Below are 18,821 nucleotides of genomic sequence, written 5' to 3'. Positions count from 1 at the left end.
ACATTTGAAAGCTAAATTATTTTTATTATTTGTAAAAAATGTGTTAATGATAGTATGTACAACTTAATTGTTTAAATAATTCATGCAAATGGCATACTAAGCTGTTTGGCATTAAGCTGGTAGTACACTACTTTGTAGATTAGATCCTATTTTGGAAATGTATTCAACATAATTATCTCATGCTAAATTTGAACTCAGAAGAAACTAGGGAGAAATAGTTTCATTTAATACGAAAGGTAACAGAATACAACAGTCACTAATATGGCAGTATGTAAAAATGTGGATGTGTAACCGACGTGATTCTGCAATCTGCATTTGGGGTAAAATTGGGAGTTCATAACCCACTTCAATCTAATGTATGAAATATGATATGTCAAGAGCTTTGTAATGTTGTGAACAACCAATAAAAAAAAATGTTTACTAAAAAAAAAAAAAGAAATAGTTTCATTTAGACTTAATATTATTTCCATTACCCATTTTTCAGAATTTTTAATGGTGCAGGTAGCCTACAGTGAATATCCTTCCTAAAGTTAATTTCTTAGGAAATAAGTATATATTTTCCCCAAGTACATTAGGACTTATTTGGTAGCAAGGAGAACAAATCCAACTCAGTTGGCTTAGGCAAAAAAAAAAAAAAAAAGGTGCAATTTATTAAAAGCATGACATGGTATTCCTTGAGGTTTAAGCAACAAGGAGCAAATTATAACTGGACATCAGGAACAGCTGGAACCAGGGATTTGAATGGCTCCAGAAATTGGTCTTGTTTCTGTATATAATCACTATAGATTGGCTTATGCCATAATAAAAGGTATGGTTACCAGCAATTCCAGAGCTTCCTGTCTATCAAACTCTACCACCTCAAATCCAGAAATCCTGGAAAAGTTATGACTGGCCTATCTTGAAAGTCAGATGCTCATCCCTAGACTAATGTTGCCCAAGGTAGGTTGAATACTATGGAAAGCCCAGCTTGAATGAGGTGTCTCTTTTGGAATAACCGCAGTGACCAGGGGAGCCATGTCTGTAAATATGGCAATTTCCATTCAAACCATGTAGCTGGAGAAACAATATTTCCTAGAAAAGAAAAGCCATCAACACTACAGCAGGCAAAGTACTATATGCAACCTTAAACAAATAAAACCTCTTATTCCTTATAGGACAGAAATTAGTTTTATCTCCACAAACTAGTTTTTCAAAGAAGAGTCAAATCACAAGACACACCCAGGGCCTGGGGTTGTAGCTCAGTAGAGTGCTTGCCTAGCATGTGTGAGGCACTGGGTTCGATTTTCAGTAGCACCAAATATAAATAAATTTAAAAAAGGACATGCCCAAGGATGTCTCAGCCTTTGTTAAGATTCAGTTAAGCACTATATCTTAGTGCCTATGGCATGCCTAGCATTGTGCCAATCTTGAATTTAGTAAGTGAACCCCCACCTGACGTTTAGAAACCTTTTTTAAAACCTGTTTTTCATGAATGGTTGTTGACATGGAATATTTATCAAGTAAAAGAGAATATGAGACTCGATCCATTAAAAAGTCACATCAACAGTACAACTGTTTTATTGGGTTCACTTCAAGATTCTGTTTAACACACCCAAACAACCTTCTCTGATTTTCTTTTTATGGTAATATGAAATATATTTTCAAGGTTTTACAGATTTTAAGTAACTAGGAATAGATGAAAGCTTGCAGTTAGTTTGAACAAACTGCCTTTTAAAGAAAGGGAAAGGAATTCCGTTCAGGAAGAAACACTAATAAAACTATATCTCCACTCAATTTTTAAGCTAATAAATTTTCTTATTCAAGCTACCTTTTCTTTGTGCACATATGAACCTTTTGGAAAAGAATTAAAACTCTTTGCCTTTTTCAATCTGTTGACAAATGCTTGAGAATGCTGAGAAATTTCCAAATAACCAGTATGTTTTCTCTTAGGAACAAATTTCAGAGCCTCTTCCCAACTACCAGTATTTTTCAGACACAACAAAATACGCATCATTTGATCTAAGGTGAGATTTTTGGTACCAATGTCCCATTGTAAATATTTATCTAATGGAAGGCATTCTGTTGCCAATTTTAGCCGTTTTGCCTTAGCTAGAGATATACCTGGTTGCATATTTTTGTCAACAAATGATCCAATTACATAAATTCTGTCATGCTTAAAAGTAGTCATAACATTGGGAGAATCTGCAGTTAAATATATAATATTGTCCTTTGGAAATAAATCTACATGAGACTTTTCTGTTGCTGTTAAAAGCAACTTGTCCCATTTTTCTCCATAACGTTTAACTAACTCTCTCTGATACGTGCCATCTATTTTAAGATTGCAGAAGTAAATATGGAAAGGATCAACATTTCTTCTGTTCCATCCTTCACTTTCTAAAAGTTGGGAAACAGCATTCTGCAGTTCTTTTGGTTTCATATAATTATCAAAATCCATATCAAAAACCAAAGGTTGTCCAAACTGCATGGCCTGGGCACCCTTCCAGTTCATTGCAGTGTTTATACGTCTGTCCCAAAGTCGAAGAAAAGGAAAGTTTTGCTGTTTATCTTCCTCAGTGGTTTCTAGCAGCATAGCTTGTTTTGCTTCTTCCTTTGCTGCTGCTTTCCTTTCCTTTTTGATTTGCTTTGCTTTTTTCAGTTTTTCCTTAATATACAAAAATTTTAAGTATTTTTTTTTTGATGATTTAGAAGCACATTCCATAATGGCTTTGAGCTGTTCTTCAGTGATGTTTTCTGGTACTTCTTTGCCAAGCAATCGCCACATCTCAATTAATTCTCTGGTGGCAGTTTGAGTATCTTCATCCTTGTTGCTTGAAACTGGGGGAACACCTTCTTCTTGCACACTAGGCTTCATTGTGGTTTTCCACCCATCCAATTCTAGCTGTTCAGGAGGGGATATACTTTCCTTATCAGGATAGGACACAGCTGGTATTTTGGAAGACATGCACCTCTGCAGAACTGTTGAATATAAGTTTCTTTTCCTATGAAGGGTAAATGGCACCAAAAATCTGGTGAAAGGTCTTAGGAAAGTGACACTGACACTCATTTTGAAGAAAATAGTCATATAAGAAAACCACTGTAAAAGAAACAAATGAAATTAAAAGTTAGAAATAAGTTTTAAAACCTCTAATAAACTGTATAATCATAATACCAAAATGCAATCAATTTCTGAAACACAAAGTGAATTTTTTTTTTCCTTTTTTTGGGGGGGTGGGGGAAGTGGCACTGGGGATTTAATCCAAGGGCACTAAACCCATGAGTCACATTCCCAGCCCTTTTTATTTTGTATTTTGAGACAGGGTCTTGTGATCCTCCTGTTTCAGTCTTCCTCCTGTGACCTCCAGTCCGCCCCCACCCCACCCCAGTACTTGGGATTGAACCAAGGGCCTTGTGGAAGCTAAACTCTACCACTGAGCTATAACTTCAGGCTGCAAAATGAAAATTTTCTACAACTTATATGCTCCATCATAAATTTTCCTAGACTCTTGCAGTTTTGAGCTTATGATCACTCACTAAGCAAAGTTTAAAACTTATTTGGGTTCTTATTTTAGACATGAATTTCATTAGGCCAAAGGATAACTTAAAGATATTTTAAAATTTGAATATAGGGGCCTAGAGGATAAATGTAACTAAATAACGGTTATGTATGTACATCAACGACAAAGCTGAGATCATGATGTAGTCTCCTCCCAATAGGGACCTAAACTCAATATCCTTTACAAAGGCAATATATGAAGACAAAGGACAGAAAGGTTACAGAAGATTGCAAATAGTAAAAAGAACTTAAGAACTGCTGTACCAATGTCCTTGTGTTTTCAAAGACAGACCAGTACAGAGATCTATTGAACAACCACTACCAAAAATCTCTTCTTCAGTTCAGACTTGACTTTACAGGAAATAATGCTATTATCAAACAAAATGTCCCAAACTGAGACAAACATAAATAAAGCTCCACAATTGTATTCTAAAGAACTAGATGCCAGGGCTGGGGTTGTGGCTCTGTGGAAGAGCACTTGCCTAGCATGTGTGAGGCACTGGGTTTGATTCTTAGCACTGTATATAAACAAAACAAAGATCCATCAACAACTTAACAAAAAATTAAAAGAAAAGAACTAAGTGCCACAAGATGATAAAGATGCTTATAAGATGTGATACCAGTATCAAGTTCAAGGTGAAAACAATTCAAATTTTTACAAAATACAACTAAAACACTTGAAAAAAATATCCCTCTTCCCTTGACTTCATCTAATGACCCAGCCTAAGACTCTTGACTCCCTGGCCTATGCACTGATGCCCTCTTTTAAAGGTAGATGTAACTTTTCTGTCTTTATCTCTTTTTAAAATTTATTTCCTCCATGAAATCTGATCGACTTCTGTAGTTTCAATAACTAAGCTTCAGAAAGATATCTCAAACACAACCAACTGAAACAATCTCTCTCCCTTCCTTCCCAGACTGCTCCTCCTCCTAAAACTGTTTCAGGGAGGGATACTGCTATCCAACCAGATGCTCGAGCTAGAAATCAGGAATCATTTCATTACTGTCCAGTCACATTCACTCTACATTCCTAATTTATTTGTTATATTCATTTTACTTCTAAACACTTATGTAGTGCAGAAACCACTATGAAATGTGGCCTACAACTGCCCAGAAGCTCACTGAACGGGTCTACACAGCAGTCCCCAATGTGTATATATAAGTCTATTGATGCCACATTAAAGCCCATTAAACTTATTGATGTAGTTTTTCATGATATCATCCTTTGCTTACTTTTTAGTTGCATCTCTACCGATTCTTATATTTGAGATCAATATTTATCATGGCACCCTGTGCATATGATAGTATTTGTAAACCTGTATTTTAACTGGTGACCTATTTGCCTATATGGTAAGAACTATTTGTTCCATTAGGACAAGATCTATGTCTACATTAACACTGAAGCCAATGTTATGCATTATTTTGCTCAGGATAATCACTCAAAATATTTTTTGAGTAAACAGCCTGGGTGAAGTCTTCCCACACTTAAACAATGTTCAGACTTCCTTTAAAGAAAAAGAAATTCACTTCAGATTCCCCCCTAAATTTAACCTGGGGTCGTCAGGCCCCAATCAGATAAGCAGTAAATGCAGAAACAAAGTCGTTTGAGTTCTGTCTTTATAACTAGTAAAGACATAGAATATCACAGAAATGAAAACCTAAATTTTAAAACACTATCAAGGATATCATTTGGAAACATGGTACTTCTTTCAAGTGCTGTATTACTTATTAAATCGCTTATCAGTGTATTAAATCACTGGGCTTCCTCCTATCTGTGGGCCTTCGCGCACATGCCACTGTGTGCACCTTAAACGTCGCCCACAGTTTCCCACACCACACGCATACCAGGAGTGCTGAGGATAGGCTGCCGCTGATGCGGAGCGCAGGAGACTCCAGGAGTTGACTTCTGCGGTGAAACACGGACCAGAACGGGAGCAGCTCACTGATCCGTCCGCACGGCGATACCAGCCCCAGGTAGCACCCTGGAGACGCTGCCGGAAATACCGCCCTCCTCCTCCCGGCGCTGCCTTCTGACGTCACGCCCGGGAGACAGCGTTCCGGGATGGAAGCCTAGCGCTGGTGGGAGTGTCTGGCTGTAAAGAGAACGCTTTCGAATGACGCGAGCCTTTCTGTTTCCTACATCAGTTTTCTTAAAAACTCGAATCCTCCTCTCTTAATCTACTCTCTCGTTGAGTATACAATGAATAAAGTCAAGTTACCAAGTAATTTATAAGTATGCATTTCCTAAAATAGAATGGTCTTTCACAAATCTTATGACTCTGCTTTAAATCTTTGACTTTAGGAATTTAACTCTAAACCTTATTTACCAGTTTATCACTAGTATTGAGTATAATGTTTGGAACGTGGTTGTTCACAGCAAACACGCCTCACCTAATTCTTGTAAAATTTAATGTGAAGATAAAACTGAGGCCTTTGAGCCAAAATCCAGCCTGCACTTATTTTGTTTAGGCAACACATTGTTTTCAGATATTTTGGCTTAGTTGACCTTTTAGTTTTTTCACACGTATTTTGCAGAGAGAAGAAGCTAAGAGCATGGCTCCAGTTTATAGTGAGCAATAACTATTGTTGACTTGTAGGTATGATAACTGTAGTAATCAGAGATGATGTTAGTCCCAGTGTGGAGTTGTTTAGTTGTAAAATGGTGCAGTCCTTCAAAAGTCAGAACATAGAATTAATATTATGTAGCAGTTCTATTCATTGTATACCCAAAGAATTGAAAACAGGTATACTTTTACTCAAATGTTCATTGCAACATTATTGACATTAACTACAAGATGAATGCAATCCAAATGTTCAGGAACAGATGGATACCAAAATACTGTAAATGCAAACAATGAAGTTCTGATACATGCTGCAACATGAACTTTAAAATTTTTTTTTTAGTTGTAGATGGACACAATACCTTTATGTTATTTATTTATATATGATGCTGAGGATGGAACCCAGTGCCTCACATGTGCTAGGCAAGCGCTCTACCACTGAACTACATACAACCCTAGCCCATGAATGAACTTTGAGACATTATATGGAGTGGAATAAGCTAGACATAAGGTCAGATAGTGTAATGATTCCTCCTATATGAGATATCTGTAATAATCCAATCATAGAGATAGGAAATAGAGAAGTGGTTATCAGGGGTCAAGGGATGGGAGGAGCCATGAACAGTTACTGCTGAATGGGTATGGTAGTTCTGGAGATGAATAATATTAATGATTGCCCAACAATTGCCCAACTTAATGCCTTGAATACTTGAAAATTATTAAAATGGAGAATTTCATTACACGTGTCAATATTGGATATAGAACCAAGGGCCTTACACATGATAGACAAGTGCTTTACCACTGAGCTATACACCCAGCCCTATATTTATATTTTATCTTAATAAAGAAAGATAAAAAAAGAGTGGTAGATAGTGATGATCATGACAGAGTTGTTTTCAAATGATTTCCAAAAAGACATCTTGTTTAAAAAATTGGCAAGTAGGGCTTAGGATGTAGCTCAGTGACAGTGTGACTAGCATGTCTTAGACTCTGGATTCCATTCCCAGCTCTGGAAAGAAAAAAGTGTGGTGACACATATCTATAATCCCAAGTATAGGAGATCCCAAGTTCAAGGCCAGACTGGGCAATTTAGACCATTTCAAAATAAGAATTTTTAAATGGCTGGGGGTGTAGCTTAGTGGTGGAACAATTGCCTAGCATGCACAAGGCCCTGGGTTCAATTCCCAGTACCTTAAAAAAATAAAAGAAGGCTACAATCACATTAGGAAGATGCAGTTATTTTAATTTCTGTCTTTGTAACTAGGAAAGACTTAGTACTATCACAGAAATGAAAACCTAAATTTAAAAACACTATCAAGGATATCATTTGGAAACATGGTACATGTTACAAAGACAGGAACAACAAATAATTGCAAGTTTTCTCCTAAGAATAGGAAGAAAAATAAAAAATAAAAATTTTCCAATAGTTAAAAAAAAGAAAAAAGTGACAATAGTAGAGGAGGTTGTCTCTTTTTGTATAATTATGTTCTGAAGTCTTTAGGTATATAATCTTTACAAAATAAAGGAAGTTTCATTCTCTTATTTTGTTTCTTTAGGTAACAAATTTTTGGAAGCATCATTTTAAAAAATATAGCAGAACATTATTAATTCCATATGTTTGGGTTCTGACCTATTTCCAGGGTTTAAATATCTGACCTTCAAAAAAAAAAAAAAAAAAGACAGTGGGCTGCAGTTGTAACTCAGTGGTAGTGCAGTTGCCTAACGTGTGAAGCACTGGGTTCTATCCTCAGCACCACATAAAAATAAATTGAAAAATAAAGGTATTATATTCATTACAACAAAAAAAATTTAAAAAGCACAGTGATTTTTAAAGATATATGTTTTGGGCATATCAAGATGGTTTATATGGGACATAAAAGTATAATAAGAAATAACCTTTAAAAGCAAGCAAACAAAAACTCGTCGTCAATTTTGCATAAAAAATTAGATTGAAAAACTAGAAGGTCTGACATCCCTTGGCCTGCATTTCTGCTTTGAAGCACATGATAGATCTAAATAGAATCTCTGTACTATGGCACCTGCCCTCCAGTTATCCAAAGCTAATTCCACCATGTTTTGTTTTCTATACTGGCACATATGACATTGGTCACATATCTCATATGTAGTATTTATTACATGATAGAAAACTATTTTCTATACCAATGTCTCTTCGAAAGGTTAGAAATACGCATTCTGAAATCTACGTGTTTCTTTAAAAAAGAAACCTTTTTCCAGGCCCAGTGGTGGTATTCAGAGGAAGGTGGCAGAATTTGTCTCCTAAAGGAGGAGTCTGAGGCAGGAAGATTGCAAGTTTGAGGCCAACCTCAGAAATGTAGTGAGGCCTTAAGCAAACTTAGAACCTGTTTCAAAATTTAAAAAGAAAATGCCTGGGGATGTGGTAGAGTGGCTCTGAGTTCAATCCCCAATTAAAAAAAAAAAAAGATCAGAGACCTCTGGTTCTCTGCCCTTCTGATAATACCTGTAATTGTGGCTAGCATGTAGTGGTAACTCAGTAATTATTTGCTGATGAATGAATACTGCATCAAGTAAGTGATGTTAATGGCTTGGGCTAGAATGGTAGGATCAGAGGCAAAGAAAAGAGGCAAGTTTGAATAATATTTGTGAGGTGGAATTTATAGAATTTGGTGATCATTCTGTGGAAGAAGTCAATAGTCTGGCATTAGCACTTGCTTCAATTGGTAGTTCAGGGAATGGGAAAAAGGATTACACGGGGCAAGAAAAAAGATAAGTACAGTTTAAACTTGGCTTATGAGCTTCCTTCAAGTCATCCAAATGATGTTTAGGATATTTGACAGCTGTGTGGTCTAGAGTTTAGAAGAAAGGGTATAGATTTGAGAATTGTTGACATAGAGTCTATGAAACTAAATGAGTGAAAGAGAACTTCTAGGACTTGGGCCATAGAGACTGAAAATAATCTACCAGGTAAGTGGGAGAAAAACAATTAGAATATGACATAGAAACTATGGGACATGTCTCAAGGAAGAGAGATAATATGTTCAAATGCTGCCTAAAAATTTTTCAATGTAGAATGAGAAGTATTGGATTTAACAATAGAAAGGTCAATTGGGAACTTATTGTTTATAGTTTGATCCTACTGAGTCAGAAACTCTAGCAGTGGGCAGCAGCAGTCTTTGTCTTAAGAGCTACAGGTTATCCTGATGCACTTTGTTATACTCGAATTCGGGACCCCCAAAAGACCACCAGAGACCAAGATCGATGTAAGCAGCAAAGAGGTGTTTATTGCGAGCTAGCTCAGTCCTGGACGCTCACACAGCAACTGGTGATGCTGAGAGGCTCCGAGCCCAGGGTTTGCAGCAGTTTTATACACTCTTTGGGGAAGGCAGGGACTTCACATACATCATAGCATCTCTTAGCCAATCATCACACACTGTGGGAAAATCATAAAACAACTCTAAAACATGATTAGCACATTCACTGGCGGGAACAAGTTGGGTAGGGGTGATTGGTTAGTACAAGAGGGGGATTTGTTTGAACTGATTGGTTTAAGCCACAAGGGGAGTACATGCTGAACTACATGGTTTCCCAACATGTTATCAACCACCATAAACTACTGGAAGGGCATCCCAGGTATTTTCCTTGTCTCATGTTGATTGGTGGTTGCTAGGGAGTTGCTATGGGTCTTCACCGAGCCTAACTGAGTCAGGGTCACCTGGCTCTGCAAATCTCTCCTGTTATTTGTAGATAAACAACTCAGCTGGGTGGGTATGTGCCTAGGAGTGCTCTGTGGGTCTTTCCAAGGACAAGGGTCATGCCCGCTTCCTTGGACAGTCTTTGCTCTAAGGTAGAGGCTGGTTTCTCAACTCTAAAATTAGAGAACCATTGCTTTTGAAGAAACATTGAAAAGTGAGTGATACCAGTCCAGTACAGATCCAGAACAGGTTATTGTTCCCTGGTGTTGAAAATTAAACATTGGAGAGATGCTGAGGCAAGGGAGAGAGCAAGTTTTATTTAACAAAGTGATAGAGACAGACTTCTCTGAAGGGGGCCTCTGTGCTGAAAGCTATTGGGAGGGGTATTGCCGAAGTCTGGCTGGGCACAATTCAGGAGCCACTTGTCAAAAGAAATGAACTTTATTTTTAGAACCACACATGCCAAACAAAACAGCTCCTCAGGAAAACCTTCAGAGCCCAACTGCCACCACCGGCTTCCCACAAGCCTCTCCACCTCCCCCACTCCTCCTGCTCTTGAGGCCGATTGGCTGGGTCACATGGGCGGAGCCAAAAAAGTCCCCCCAATGAGCAGCTCCGTAGTCTGAAAGGGCGGGGAAACAGCCCAATGAGCATCACCACAGAGGAGCCAATCAGCTAGAAGTTGCTGGGGCCCCTGTGAGCCAATCATCAGCTGGCAGTCTGAAAGTTTGCTGGGGCCCCTTGGCTGTGGCTCTCAACAGGGTATGACTTGCTTTCTTATAGACCCTGAACCCCCCCCCCCATTCATTATTGTATCCTCTTTCTTCCCTGAACATGCAACTAGACTAGCCACAAGAAAGGAGCAAGAGACAGGAGGTTAATTGTTAGCAACTCAAGAGTGCCCAGGAGCACAGTTTTGGAGATTAACCTTTAGCAACCTATGGTTATCATAATGGTTGCTAATGGTTGTCATTCTGCCTCACCTCTGGCTCAGAGCAAGCAACCCAAGTTGGCTATCTATAGATTGAGACCTCTGATGAGAAACCAGCCTCTACCTCAGAGCAAAACCAGTAATCACAGTCATTCAGGAGGCTGAGGATTACAAGTTCAAGGCCAGCCTCTGCACTTTAGTGAGGCCTTCAGCAATTTGGCAAGACCCTACCTCATAATTTAAAAAAAAAAAAAAAACAGTAAATAAAAACAAAAAGGGGGCTGGGGCTGCAGATCAGTGGTAGAGTACCTGCCTCACATGTGTGAGACACTTGGTTCGATCCTCAGCACCACATAAAAACAAAACAAAACAAAAAAATAAAGATATTGTGCCAATCTACCAACTAGAAAAAATATTTAAAACAAACAAAAAAAGGGCTGAGGATATGGTTAATGCCCTGGAAGCCCCTGGATCTAATAATCCTTAGTACAATCAACTAATTAATTAATTATTTTTTTAAAAAAGAGGAAACATTGGGTAAGGAGAATTCTGACTAAATAAACCTAACAGAAGTATTTCTGGAGACAGGTCAGGGTGATCAGATCCTTGGTCTGATCCTAACAAATGAGCCAAAATAAACCATTTTTTTAACCTTTATTTATTTATTTATTTTTATGTGGTGCTGAGGACCAAATCCAGTGCCTCATACATGCTAGGCAAGTGCACTACCAATAAGCCACAACCACAACCACTTACCCAGTCTGTGGTACTCAGTTATTAGCAATCAAAAACAGATTAATATAGCTCCTAGCTAACTATCATTTGCCCTCAAACTTAGCCTCATTTTCTCAGGGAAATACTCCCTGAATACCGAAGTATTATTTAGCTCTCATGTTAGATATTCTGTGGCATCCCCACTCCTTTTTTGGTGCAGGGGATTGAATCTAGGACCTTGTGCATGTTAAGCCTGTGTTCTACCACTGAGCTACACCTTCAGCCCTGGCCCCTGTTACTTTTTAATACTCTTTGCACTTGTAATTTCTTGTTCATTGTGACTTCTATAAGGATAAAAGCAATATTGGCCTTTTTTGTTATTGTGTCCCCAACACTTAAAATTGATTAGCCCATAGTAGGCACTCAAATATAAGTAGAAGTTATGAGTGAACATACATACACAACCAACAAATTTAAACAAAATAAAATAAACTTAAAAGGAATGTAGTTTGCTTACGATATTGTTTTTATTTTAACTTGTAACTTTATTATGGTATTAATAACATTATAGAAATCAAAGAGTGACTTAAAATTTAATTTTTATCAACTTTAGCTTTGATATGTCATTATACAAAACAATTGCTTTTCTTTTTTTAAAGATTTCTTTTTTAAATTTGTTTTAATTATTTACACATGACAGTACAATGATATTGACATATCATACATTTGAATCAGATTGGGTATAATTTCTCATTTTTCTGAGTGTACAGGTTGCAGAATCACATTGGTCATGCTGTCATGTATATACATACAGCACAAAACAATTGCTTTTCAGAACAAAGATCTTCACACTTACTAATACTATAAAATATTAATAATGGAACTGACTTCCTGGTTCATCAATACTATAAAGTGCTCATGTTCACATTCTAAAAAAGGTAAATGATCAAAACTCAAGGCAGAACATAATATTGTGTATGAGCTGGTATTGTTCTTTTCCTTCTTGCATCTATAGTAGCAAAGTTGTAGAGGGCCAAAGAAGTCTTAGGTGATATCCCCATCAAAATGCCAATGATGAGGCTGGGGCTGGGGCTCAGTGGTAGTGCACTTGCCAGGCATGTGTGAGGCACTGGGTTCGATTCTCAGTACTGCAAAAGAATAAATAAAACAAAGATCTAGGCCTGGGGTTGCAACTCAGTTGGTAGCATAGTTGCCTCGAATGCACAAGGCCCTGGGTTCAATCCCAGCACCATCAAAAAGAAAAAAATAATAATAAAATAAAGATCTATCGACAACTAAAAAAAATTATGTGTGTGTATGCATACACACACACACACACACACACACACACACAAGAATTTAAAAAGTGCCAATGACATTTTTCACAGACCTAGAAAAAACAGTCCTAAAATTCATTTGGAAAAATAGAAGACCCAGACTAGCCAAAGCAATTTTATGCAAAAAAAAAAAAAAAAAAAAAAAAAAAGCAATGCTGGAAGCATCACAACACCTGACTTCAAATTATACTACAGAGTTATAATAACAAAGAATATATGGTACTGGCATAGAAACAGACACACAGACTGATGATACAATAGAAGACACAGAAAAAAAAAAACTCACACATCTACCATAATCCGGTCCTTGACAAAGGTACCAAAAACATACATTGGAGAAAAGATAGGCTTTGACAAATAGTGCTGGGGAAACTGGTTATTTATATGTAGAAGAAGAGACTAGACCCTGTCTCTTATTCTGCACAAAACCCAATTCAAAATGAATCAAAGTCCTAGAAATTAGACCAGAAATTATGCAACTCCTAGAAGAAAACATAGGGTCAACACTCCAACATGTAGGCACAGAGATATTCTCAGGAGGACCCCTAAAGTTCAGAAAAGAATGCCAAGAGTAATGGGATAGCATCAAATTAAAAAGCTTCTGCACAGCAAAGGAAACATTTAATAATGTGAAGAGAGAATGTACAGAATGAGAAAATCTTTGCCAGATACTCTTCCAACAGAGCATTAATATTTAGAATCTATATAGAACTCAAAAAACTTAACACTAAAAAACCAAATAACCCAATTAATAAGTGGTAAATGAATTAAACAGACACTTCTCAAAGCAAAATTCAAATGGCCAACAAATATATGAATAGATTTCAATATCATTAGCAATTAGGGAAAAGCAAATCAAAACTACACTGAGATTTTATCTCACATCAGTCAGAATGGCAGTCATCAAGAATACAAATAATAATAAATGTTTGAGAGGACATGGATAAAAAGGAACACTTTTAGTACAACCACTATGTAAAACAGTATTGGAGGTTCCTCAAAAGACCAAGCATGAAACCACCATATGACCCAGCTCTACCACTACTTGGTATTTATCTTAAAGAATTTATAGTATGGTATAGTGATAGATGCATACCCATGTTTATAGCAGCACTATTTATAACAGCCAAACTATGGAACCAGCCTAAGTGTCCATGAATGAATGAATAAAGTAAATACGGTATATATACACACAATGGAGTTTTTATTCAGCCATAAATAAGAATGAAATTTTGTCATTTGCTGGAAAATGGGTGGAACTAGAGACCCTTATGTTAAGCAAAATTAGCCAAGCTCAGAAGGTTGTATGTTTTCTCTCATATGTGGAAGCTAGAGATAAAAAAGGAAAACAAATGTGGGGGTGGGCAGGTGTCTCATGAAAATCAAAAGGAGATCATAGACTGGAGGAAAGGAAACACAGGGAAGGAGGAAGGGAAGGAAAGGGGAAATACTGGTGAAAGATATTAGCCAAATCATATTGTAGTATTGTGTGCATGTAGGAATAGTTAACAACAAATTCCACCATTATGTACAACTACAATACACCAATGGGTTAAAAAATAGCTGAAGATTAACAAAAGTGAAGGAGAAAAAGGGCAATCCTTTCCTTTCTTCCTTCATTTATTGTTTTAGTACTAACTACAATAACATATATTTGTGTATTGTCTACGTCCTCCTATTAGAATGTAAGTTCCATTACAGCAGGGATAGGGACTTTATTTAATTCACTACTGTATCTCTAGTTCTTGGAATAGTACTTGGTACATAGTAGGCACTTAAATATTATTAGAATTGTAAGGATTTTTTCAAGGATGTGAGAAAGTGAAGAGCACTTCAAAAGTTATTTAGCTATATACATGAAAGATGCACATGACTCTTTTGATAAGTTGTAGAAGCTTCCTCTATAATCCTAAAGTTAATAAGTGTCAAATAATTAATCTTACAAAATATCCTACATATTGTGAAAGTTTTCAGAATCGAAATGGAGTCATTTTAGTCAGACTAACAACAACAACAAGAAAAAACAAAGCTGGGAGTTTATGAAGGAGGACTTTTCATGTACATGTGCCTAAAACAAGAACTATCACAAAAGCCAGCAAGAACCACTATCTTACACAAAGGCCACCACAACCTTACACAGAAAATACTTTTGTAAGGATGTCTGTCCAACTTTGGATGGATGCCACTGTTGTTACTGATCCTTGTAACTACTGATTATTATTTCAAAATAACTTATCTACTCCTTCTCATTTTGTCTTTAAAAAGTTCCCTTTGCCCCAACTTTCTTGAATATGTAAATAGTTTACTATGGCACAGGTATTCCAATTGCAATGTTATTCCCAAATACATTCATTAATCTTTGGAGATTTTTTATGGTCTTGTCAACATCTATGTGTATATATGCTTTTTCTTTTATGAATCAAAATTATCCATCTCTAGGAACTGGAGGTATAGCTCCAGTAGAGTGCATGCTTAGCATGGATATGGTTCTGGAATCAATCTCCAGCACTGAAAAAAAAAAAGAAAAAGAAAAAGTCCATATTGCTCAAGCAAATCAAGATAGCTTATTAAGACAGGAGGAAGAGAAACTGTTTTTATGCTTAGTTTCCTAAAGAATATGTTTGAATATGGTAGTGTAAGGAAGAAAAATATTTTTTGCCTTTACAATATAAGTTCTTTGTTGCGATGGACCTCTGTAACAAGAAAGAGGAATAAAAGATAAACAAACAAATTAATTAATGCTTGAAGCACACACCACATGAGAGAAGACCCTACAAAAATAATTCAAAATAATGACTTAGAACTCTGGCTTGTAAGTATCATCCAGAAAGAACAACATATTTGTGAAGAAATGAAAGGATAAAGGAGAGGATTTTAAGTTTCCAAAGGTGGAAAAAATATGGGAATATAAAGTTGCTGGGCATGGTGGTGCACACCTGTAATACCAGCAGCTCAGGAGGCTGAGGTTGGAGGATAACGAGTTCAAAGCCAGCCTCACCAATAGTGAGGCGCTAAGCAACTCAGTGAGACTCTATTTATAAATAAAATACAAAACAGGGCTGGGGATGTGGCTCAGTGGTCAAGTGCCCCTGAGTTGTCCCCAGTACCCCCCCCCCAATATATATTTGCGAAGAAATTAATGCAGTAGGTTTGTTTGTAGATTTCCTCTGGCTGATAGGAGTCTAGAGTTGACTGGAATAAAGGAGAATGTATGTCCTCTTGACAGAAAAGAGAGAGAAGAGAAAGAGATATCCCTTCACCTACTGCTTTTTCTTTTTGTCTTCTTTGTTTCTTTCTTTTTTTTTTTTTTTTTTTTTTTTTTTGGTACTAGGGATTGAACCCCGGGGAACTCAACCACTGAGCCACATGCCCAGCCCCCTCCCCCTCTTTTTCTGAGACAGTTTTGCTAACTTGCTTAGGCTGGCTTTGAACTTTTGATCCTCCTGCCTCAGCCTCCCAAGCTGCGGGGAATTACAGGCATGTGCCAACGTACCCAGCAATTTACTGCTTCTTTGTGTGTAAGCCATGTCCCCAGCCCTCTTTTTATATTTTATTTAGAGACAGGGTTTCACTGAATTGCTTAGGGCTTTGCTAAAACTGCTGAGGCTAGCTTTGAACTCATGATCCTCCTGCCTCTGCCTCTGGAGCTGCTGGGATTACAGGCGGGTGCCACTGTGTCTGGCTCTTTCCCTTATACTTTAAATTACTTATTTTTATCTAATACAATGTAAAAGTGGTATAAATAGTTCATACTGATTGTTTTAGGATTACTGTCTAGAAAAAAAGTCTATGTTTAGTACAGTGGCAACCACCAATGTACTCTGTCTCTGAATTTGACTACTCAAGATTACGTGTAATTATCTTTAAGAAGAGGGTGAGTGATGCACTAGAATCAAAGATACAAATAATTAGCCCATTTTTATTTTCAAGGAATACCTTTCCTCTTTAGGATGATAAAATATTTATATTTAACAATATTTTACATTTTCACAGATCATTAGAAAGTCTGAAAAATAATCCTATAACCTGAGAAGTTAAGGACCAATCCTGTTATACAGTGATACCATTCTGTAGTAGTTATAATCCTTTGCTATATTTAAGAAAAAGGCTCTTTTGTATATTCTACTCTATTAAAAAACAGAGTTGTAAGGCATGGTGGTGCATGCCTGTAATCCCAGTGACTGGAGAGGCAGAGAGGCAGGCGGATTGCAAGCTCCAGACCAGCCTCAGCAACTTAGAAAGGTCCTAAGCAATGAGGCAAAAATCTGTCCCAAAACAAACAAACAAACAAAACAAGGCTGGGGGACGTAGTTCACTAGTAAAGTGCCTCCAGGTTAAATCCCTAGTACCAGAAAAAAATTATACAAAATAAACTACAATTAGAAATAGCTGGTTCACTCTCATCAAACTGAAATGCTATATTCAGTGCAATGGTATGTATAATTGAAATCTGAATAATTTGATTAACTTCTTATAAATTCATTTCTCTTGAATCAACTTCTTACTGCTGAAACTGTAGAATCACTTTATGGAACCTATTAGCTTGACAGAAATGAATTACTCCTACTTTTATTTTTTTATGTTTTCATCTCTTAGCTCTAGTTCCATCTTTTGCAATTCAGTTATTTCCCATAATTTTGGCTGATGAATTAAGGCAGTTTGAGACAACTTAAAATTCAGTTATTTTACAGCAAACGTGCCCTCCCTCCAGTCAGGGATAGAATCCAGGCAAGTTAGGCAAGCTCTGTATCACTGAACTATACTCCCAATCACATAAGCAATGTTTTTGTTATACAGAAATAAACCAGGGTCTAAATGAAATCCTTATAATGAATTTCATTCTCATTAAGCCCAGAAATATACCTGCCTTCAGTCACTCATGGCACCAAAGCCCAAAACCTCAAGGCACCTGAGGGGCTTACCTACACCTCATTCCTAATGCTTTCTGAGCTACCCTCTTTACTGACTTTGGTAAAGATGGGGGATGAGTGTTAAACTCAAGTATTTCCCTAGTCTCTTCTGGCTTGGGACATTCCATAATCATTTTGCCTAATTAGAGCACTTGGCTGAATTTTGTTAATGTGACTAAATCATAAACCTCATAAACCATCACTAAAGCTTACACATTTATTTTAAAATTATTCAAGTATGTACACTATGGTTAATAGTATAGGTCAAATTTTTTACACTGACAAGTTATTTCCAAAGGATTTCAAAAGTTGCAGGCTGAAACTACCAGAGGTTGGGTTCCTTGAGGACAGGGCCCTTAAATGCCATAATAAGTATTTGTAGAGAGCATTCCAGATTATTACCCCCCAACCTTGTTGTCATCTCAGTATTTTGTTTAAAAAATGTTGAGACCTAGCTCGTTTCTTGGGCCTTTAAAAAAGAATTTTAATACAAATATAAATTACTATATCTATTACTGCTACCTATTCTGTGTATTTTCACTCCAATGCCAATTATTAACTATGTTGTTGAACGGTGGTTTTGCCATCCTAAAATCTCCCACTTCCCTTTCTTTTCTGTGGTACTGGAGATTAAAATCAGGGGCACTGTACCTCTGAGATACATCCCCAGTGCCCCTGCTTTCTTGTTTAATTTTATTCTGAGATGGGGTCTCACTAAGTTGGCCTTAGTCTCACTGGCTTCAAACTTGTCATCCTCCTGTCTCTGCCTCCCAGAGGGCTGGCATTACAGGAATGCGCCACCACCATGCTTGACAGTCTTAACATCGTTTTGTTTCTGAGTTTCAGAATGCTCCTTTAAGACAAAGCTATGGTTGGAATGAAAATAATACAGCCAAGGGTGAAGGTTCAGTTTCATATTTCTGGGACCATCTCACAAGATTATCAGTAAAGTTAGGAGGAATTCCTCACATTTCCCCCTTTAACATCTGTCCACTTAGTTTTCAAAGTTAACAAAGCCTTTTGAAGCCCCCAGGCTAAAACTGCGCAGCCAGACTTACTTTCACTTAGGTGTTGATATTATGAAATATGCATCAGTAAATAACCATGAGACAGGGAAGCCCGCAAAGAAAACAAGACCCAGGAAGCGATTTCCGGGCTGAGGTGG

At 37.1% G+C, this 18,821-nt stretch overlaps 1 protein-coding gene across 1 annotated transcript; it reads right to left on the bottom strand.

Annotated features, from left to right (window-relative positions):
* Nucleotides 1–1,541: 1,541 nt before the first annotated feature.
* TRMT10C (tRNA methyltransferase 10C, mitochondrial RNase P subunit) lies at nt 1,542–18,810 on the bottom strand. Its single transcript, XM_081302649.1, has 3 exons — nt 18,715–18,810; nt 5,378–5,625; nt 1,542–3,073 (listed from the first exon to the last, which is right to left on the bottom strand). The coding sequence occupies exon 3, from the start codon at nt 3,059–3,061 to the stop codon at nt 1,799–1,801; it is 1,263 nt and encodes a 420-aa protein (XP_081158775.1). The 5' UTR covers nt 3,062–3,073; nt 5,378–5,625; nt 18,715–18,810; the 3' UTR covers nt 1,542–1,798.
* Nucleotides 18,811–18,821: the final 11 nt, after the last annotated feature.

The sequence above is a fragment of the Spermophilus citellus genome (assembly GCF_964194105.1).
Source record: "Spermophilus citellus genome assembly, chromosome: 7".
Lineage (NCBI taxonomy): Eukaryota > Metazoa > Chordata > Mammalia > Rodentia > Sciuridae > Spermophilus > Spermophilus citellus.
Note: the sequence above shows the minus strand (reverse complement) of the source record. Positions and strands in the feature narration are given on the sequence as shown.

Excerpts from the sequence above, each read along its gene's own strand:
- TRMT10C (XM_081302649.1), bottom strand. The coding sequence starts at position 3,061 with ATGACTATTTTCTTCAAAATGAGTGTCAGTGTCACTTTCCTAAGACCT.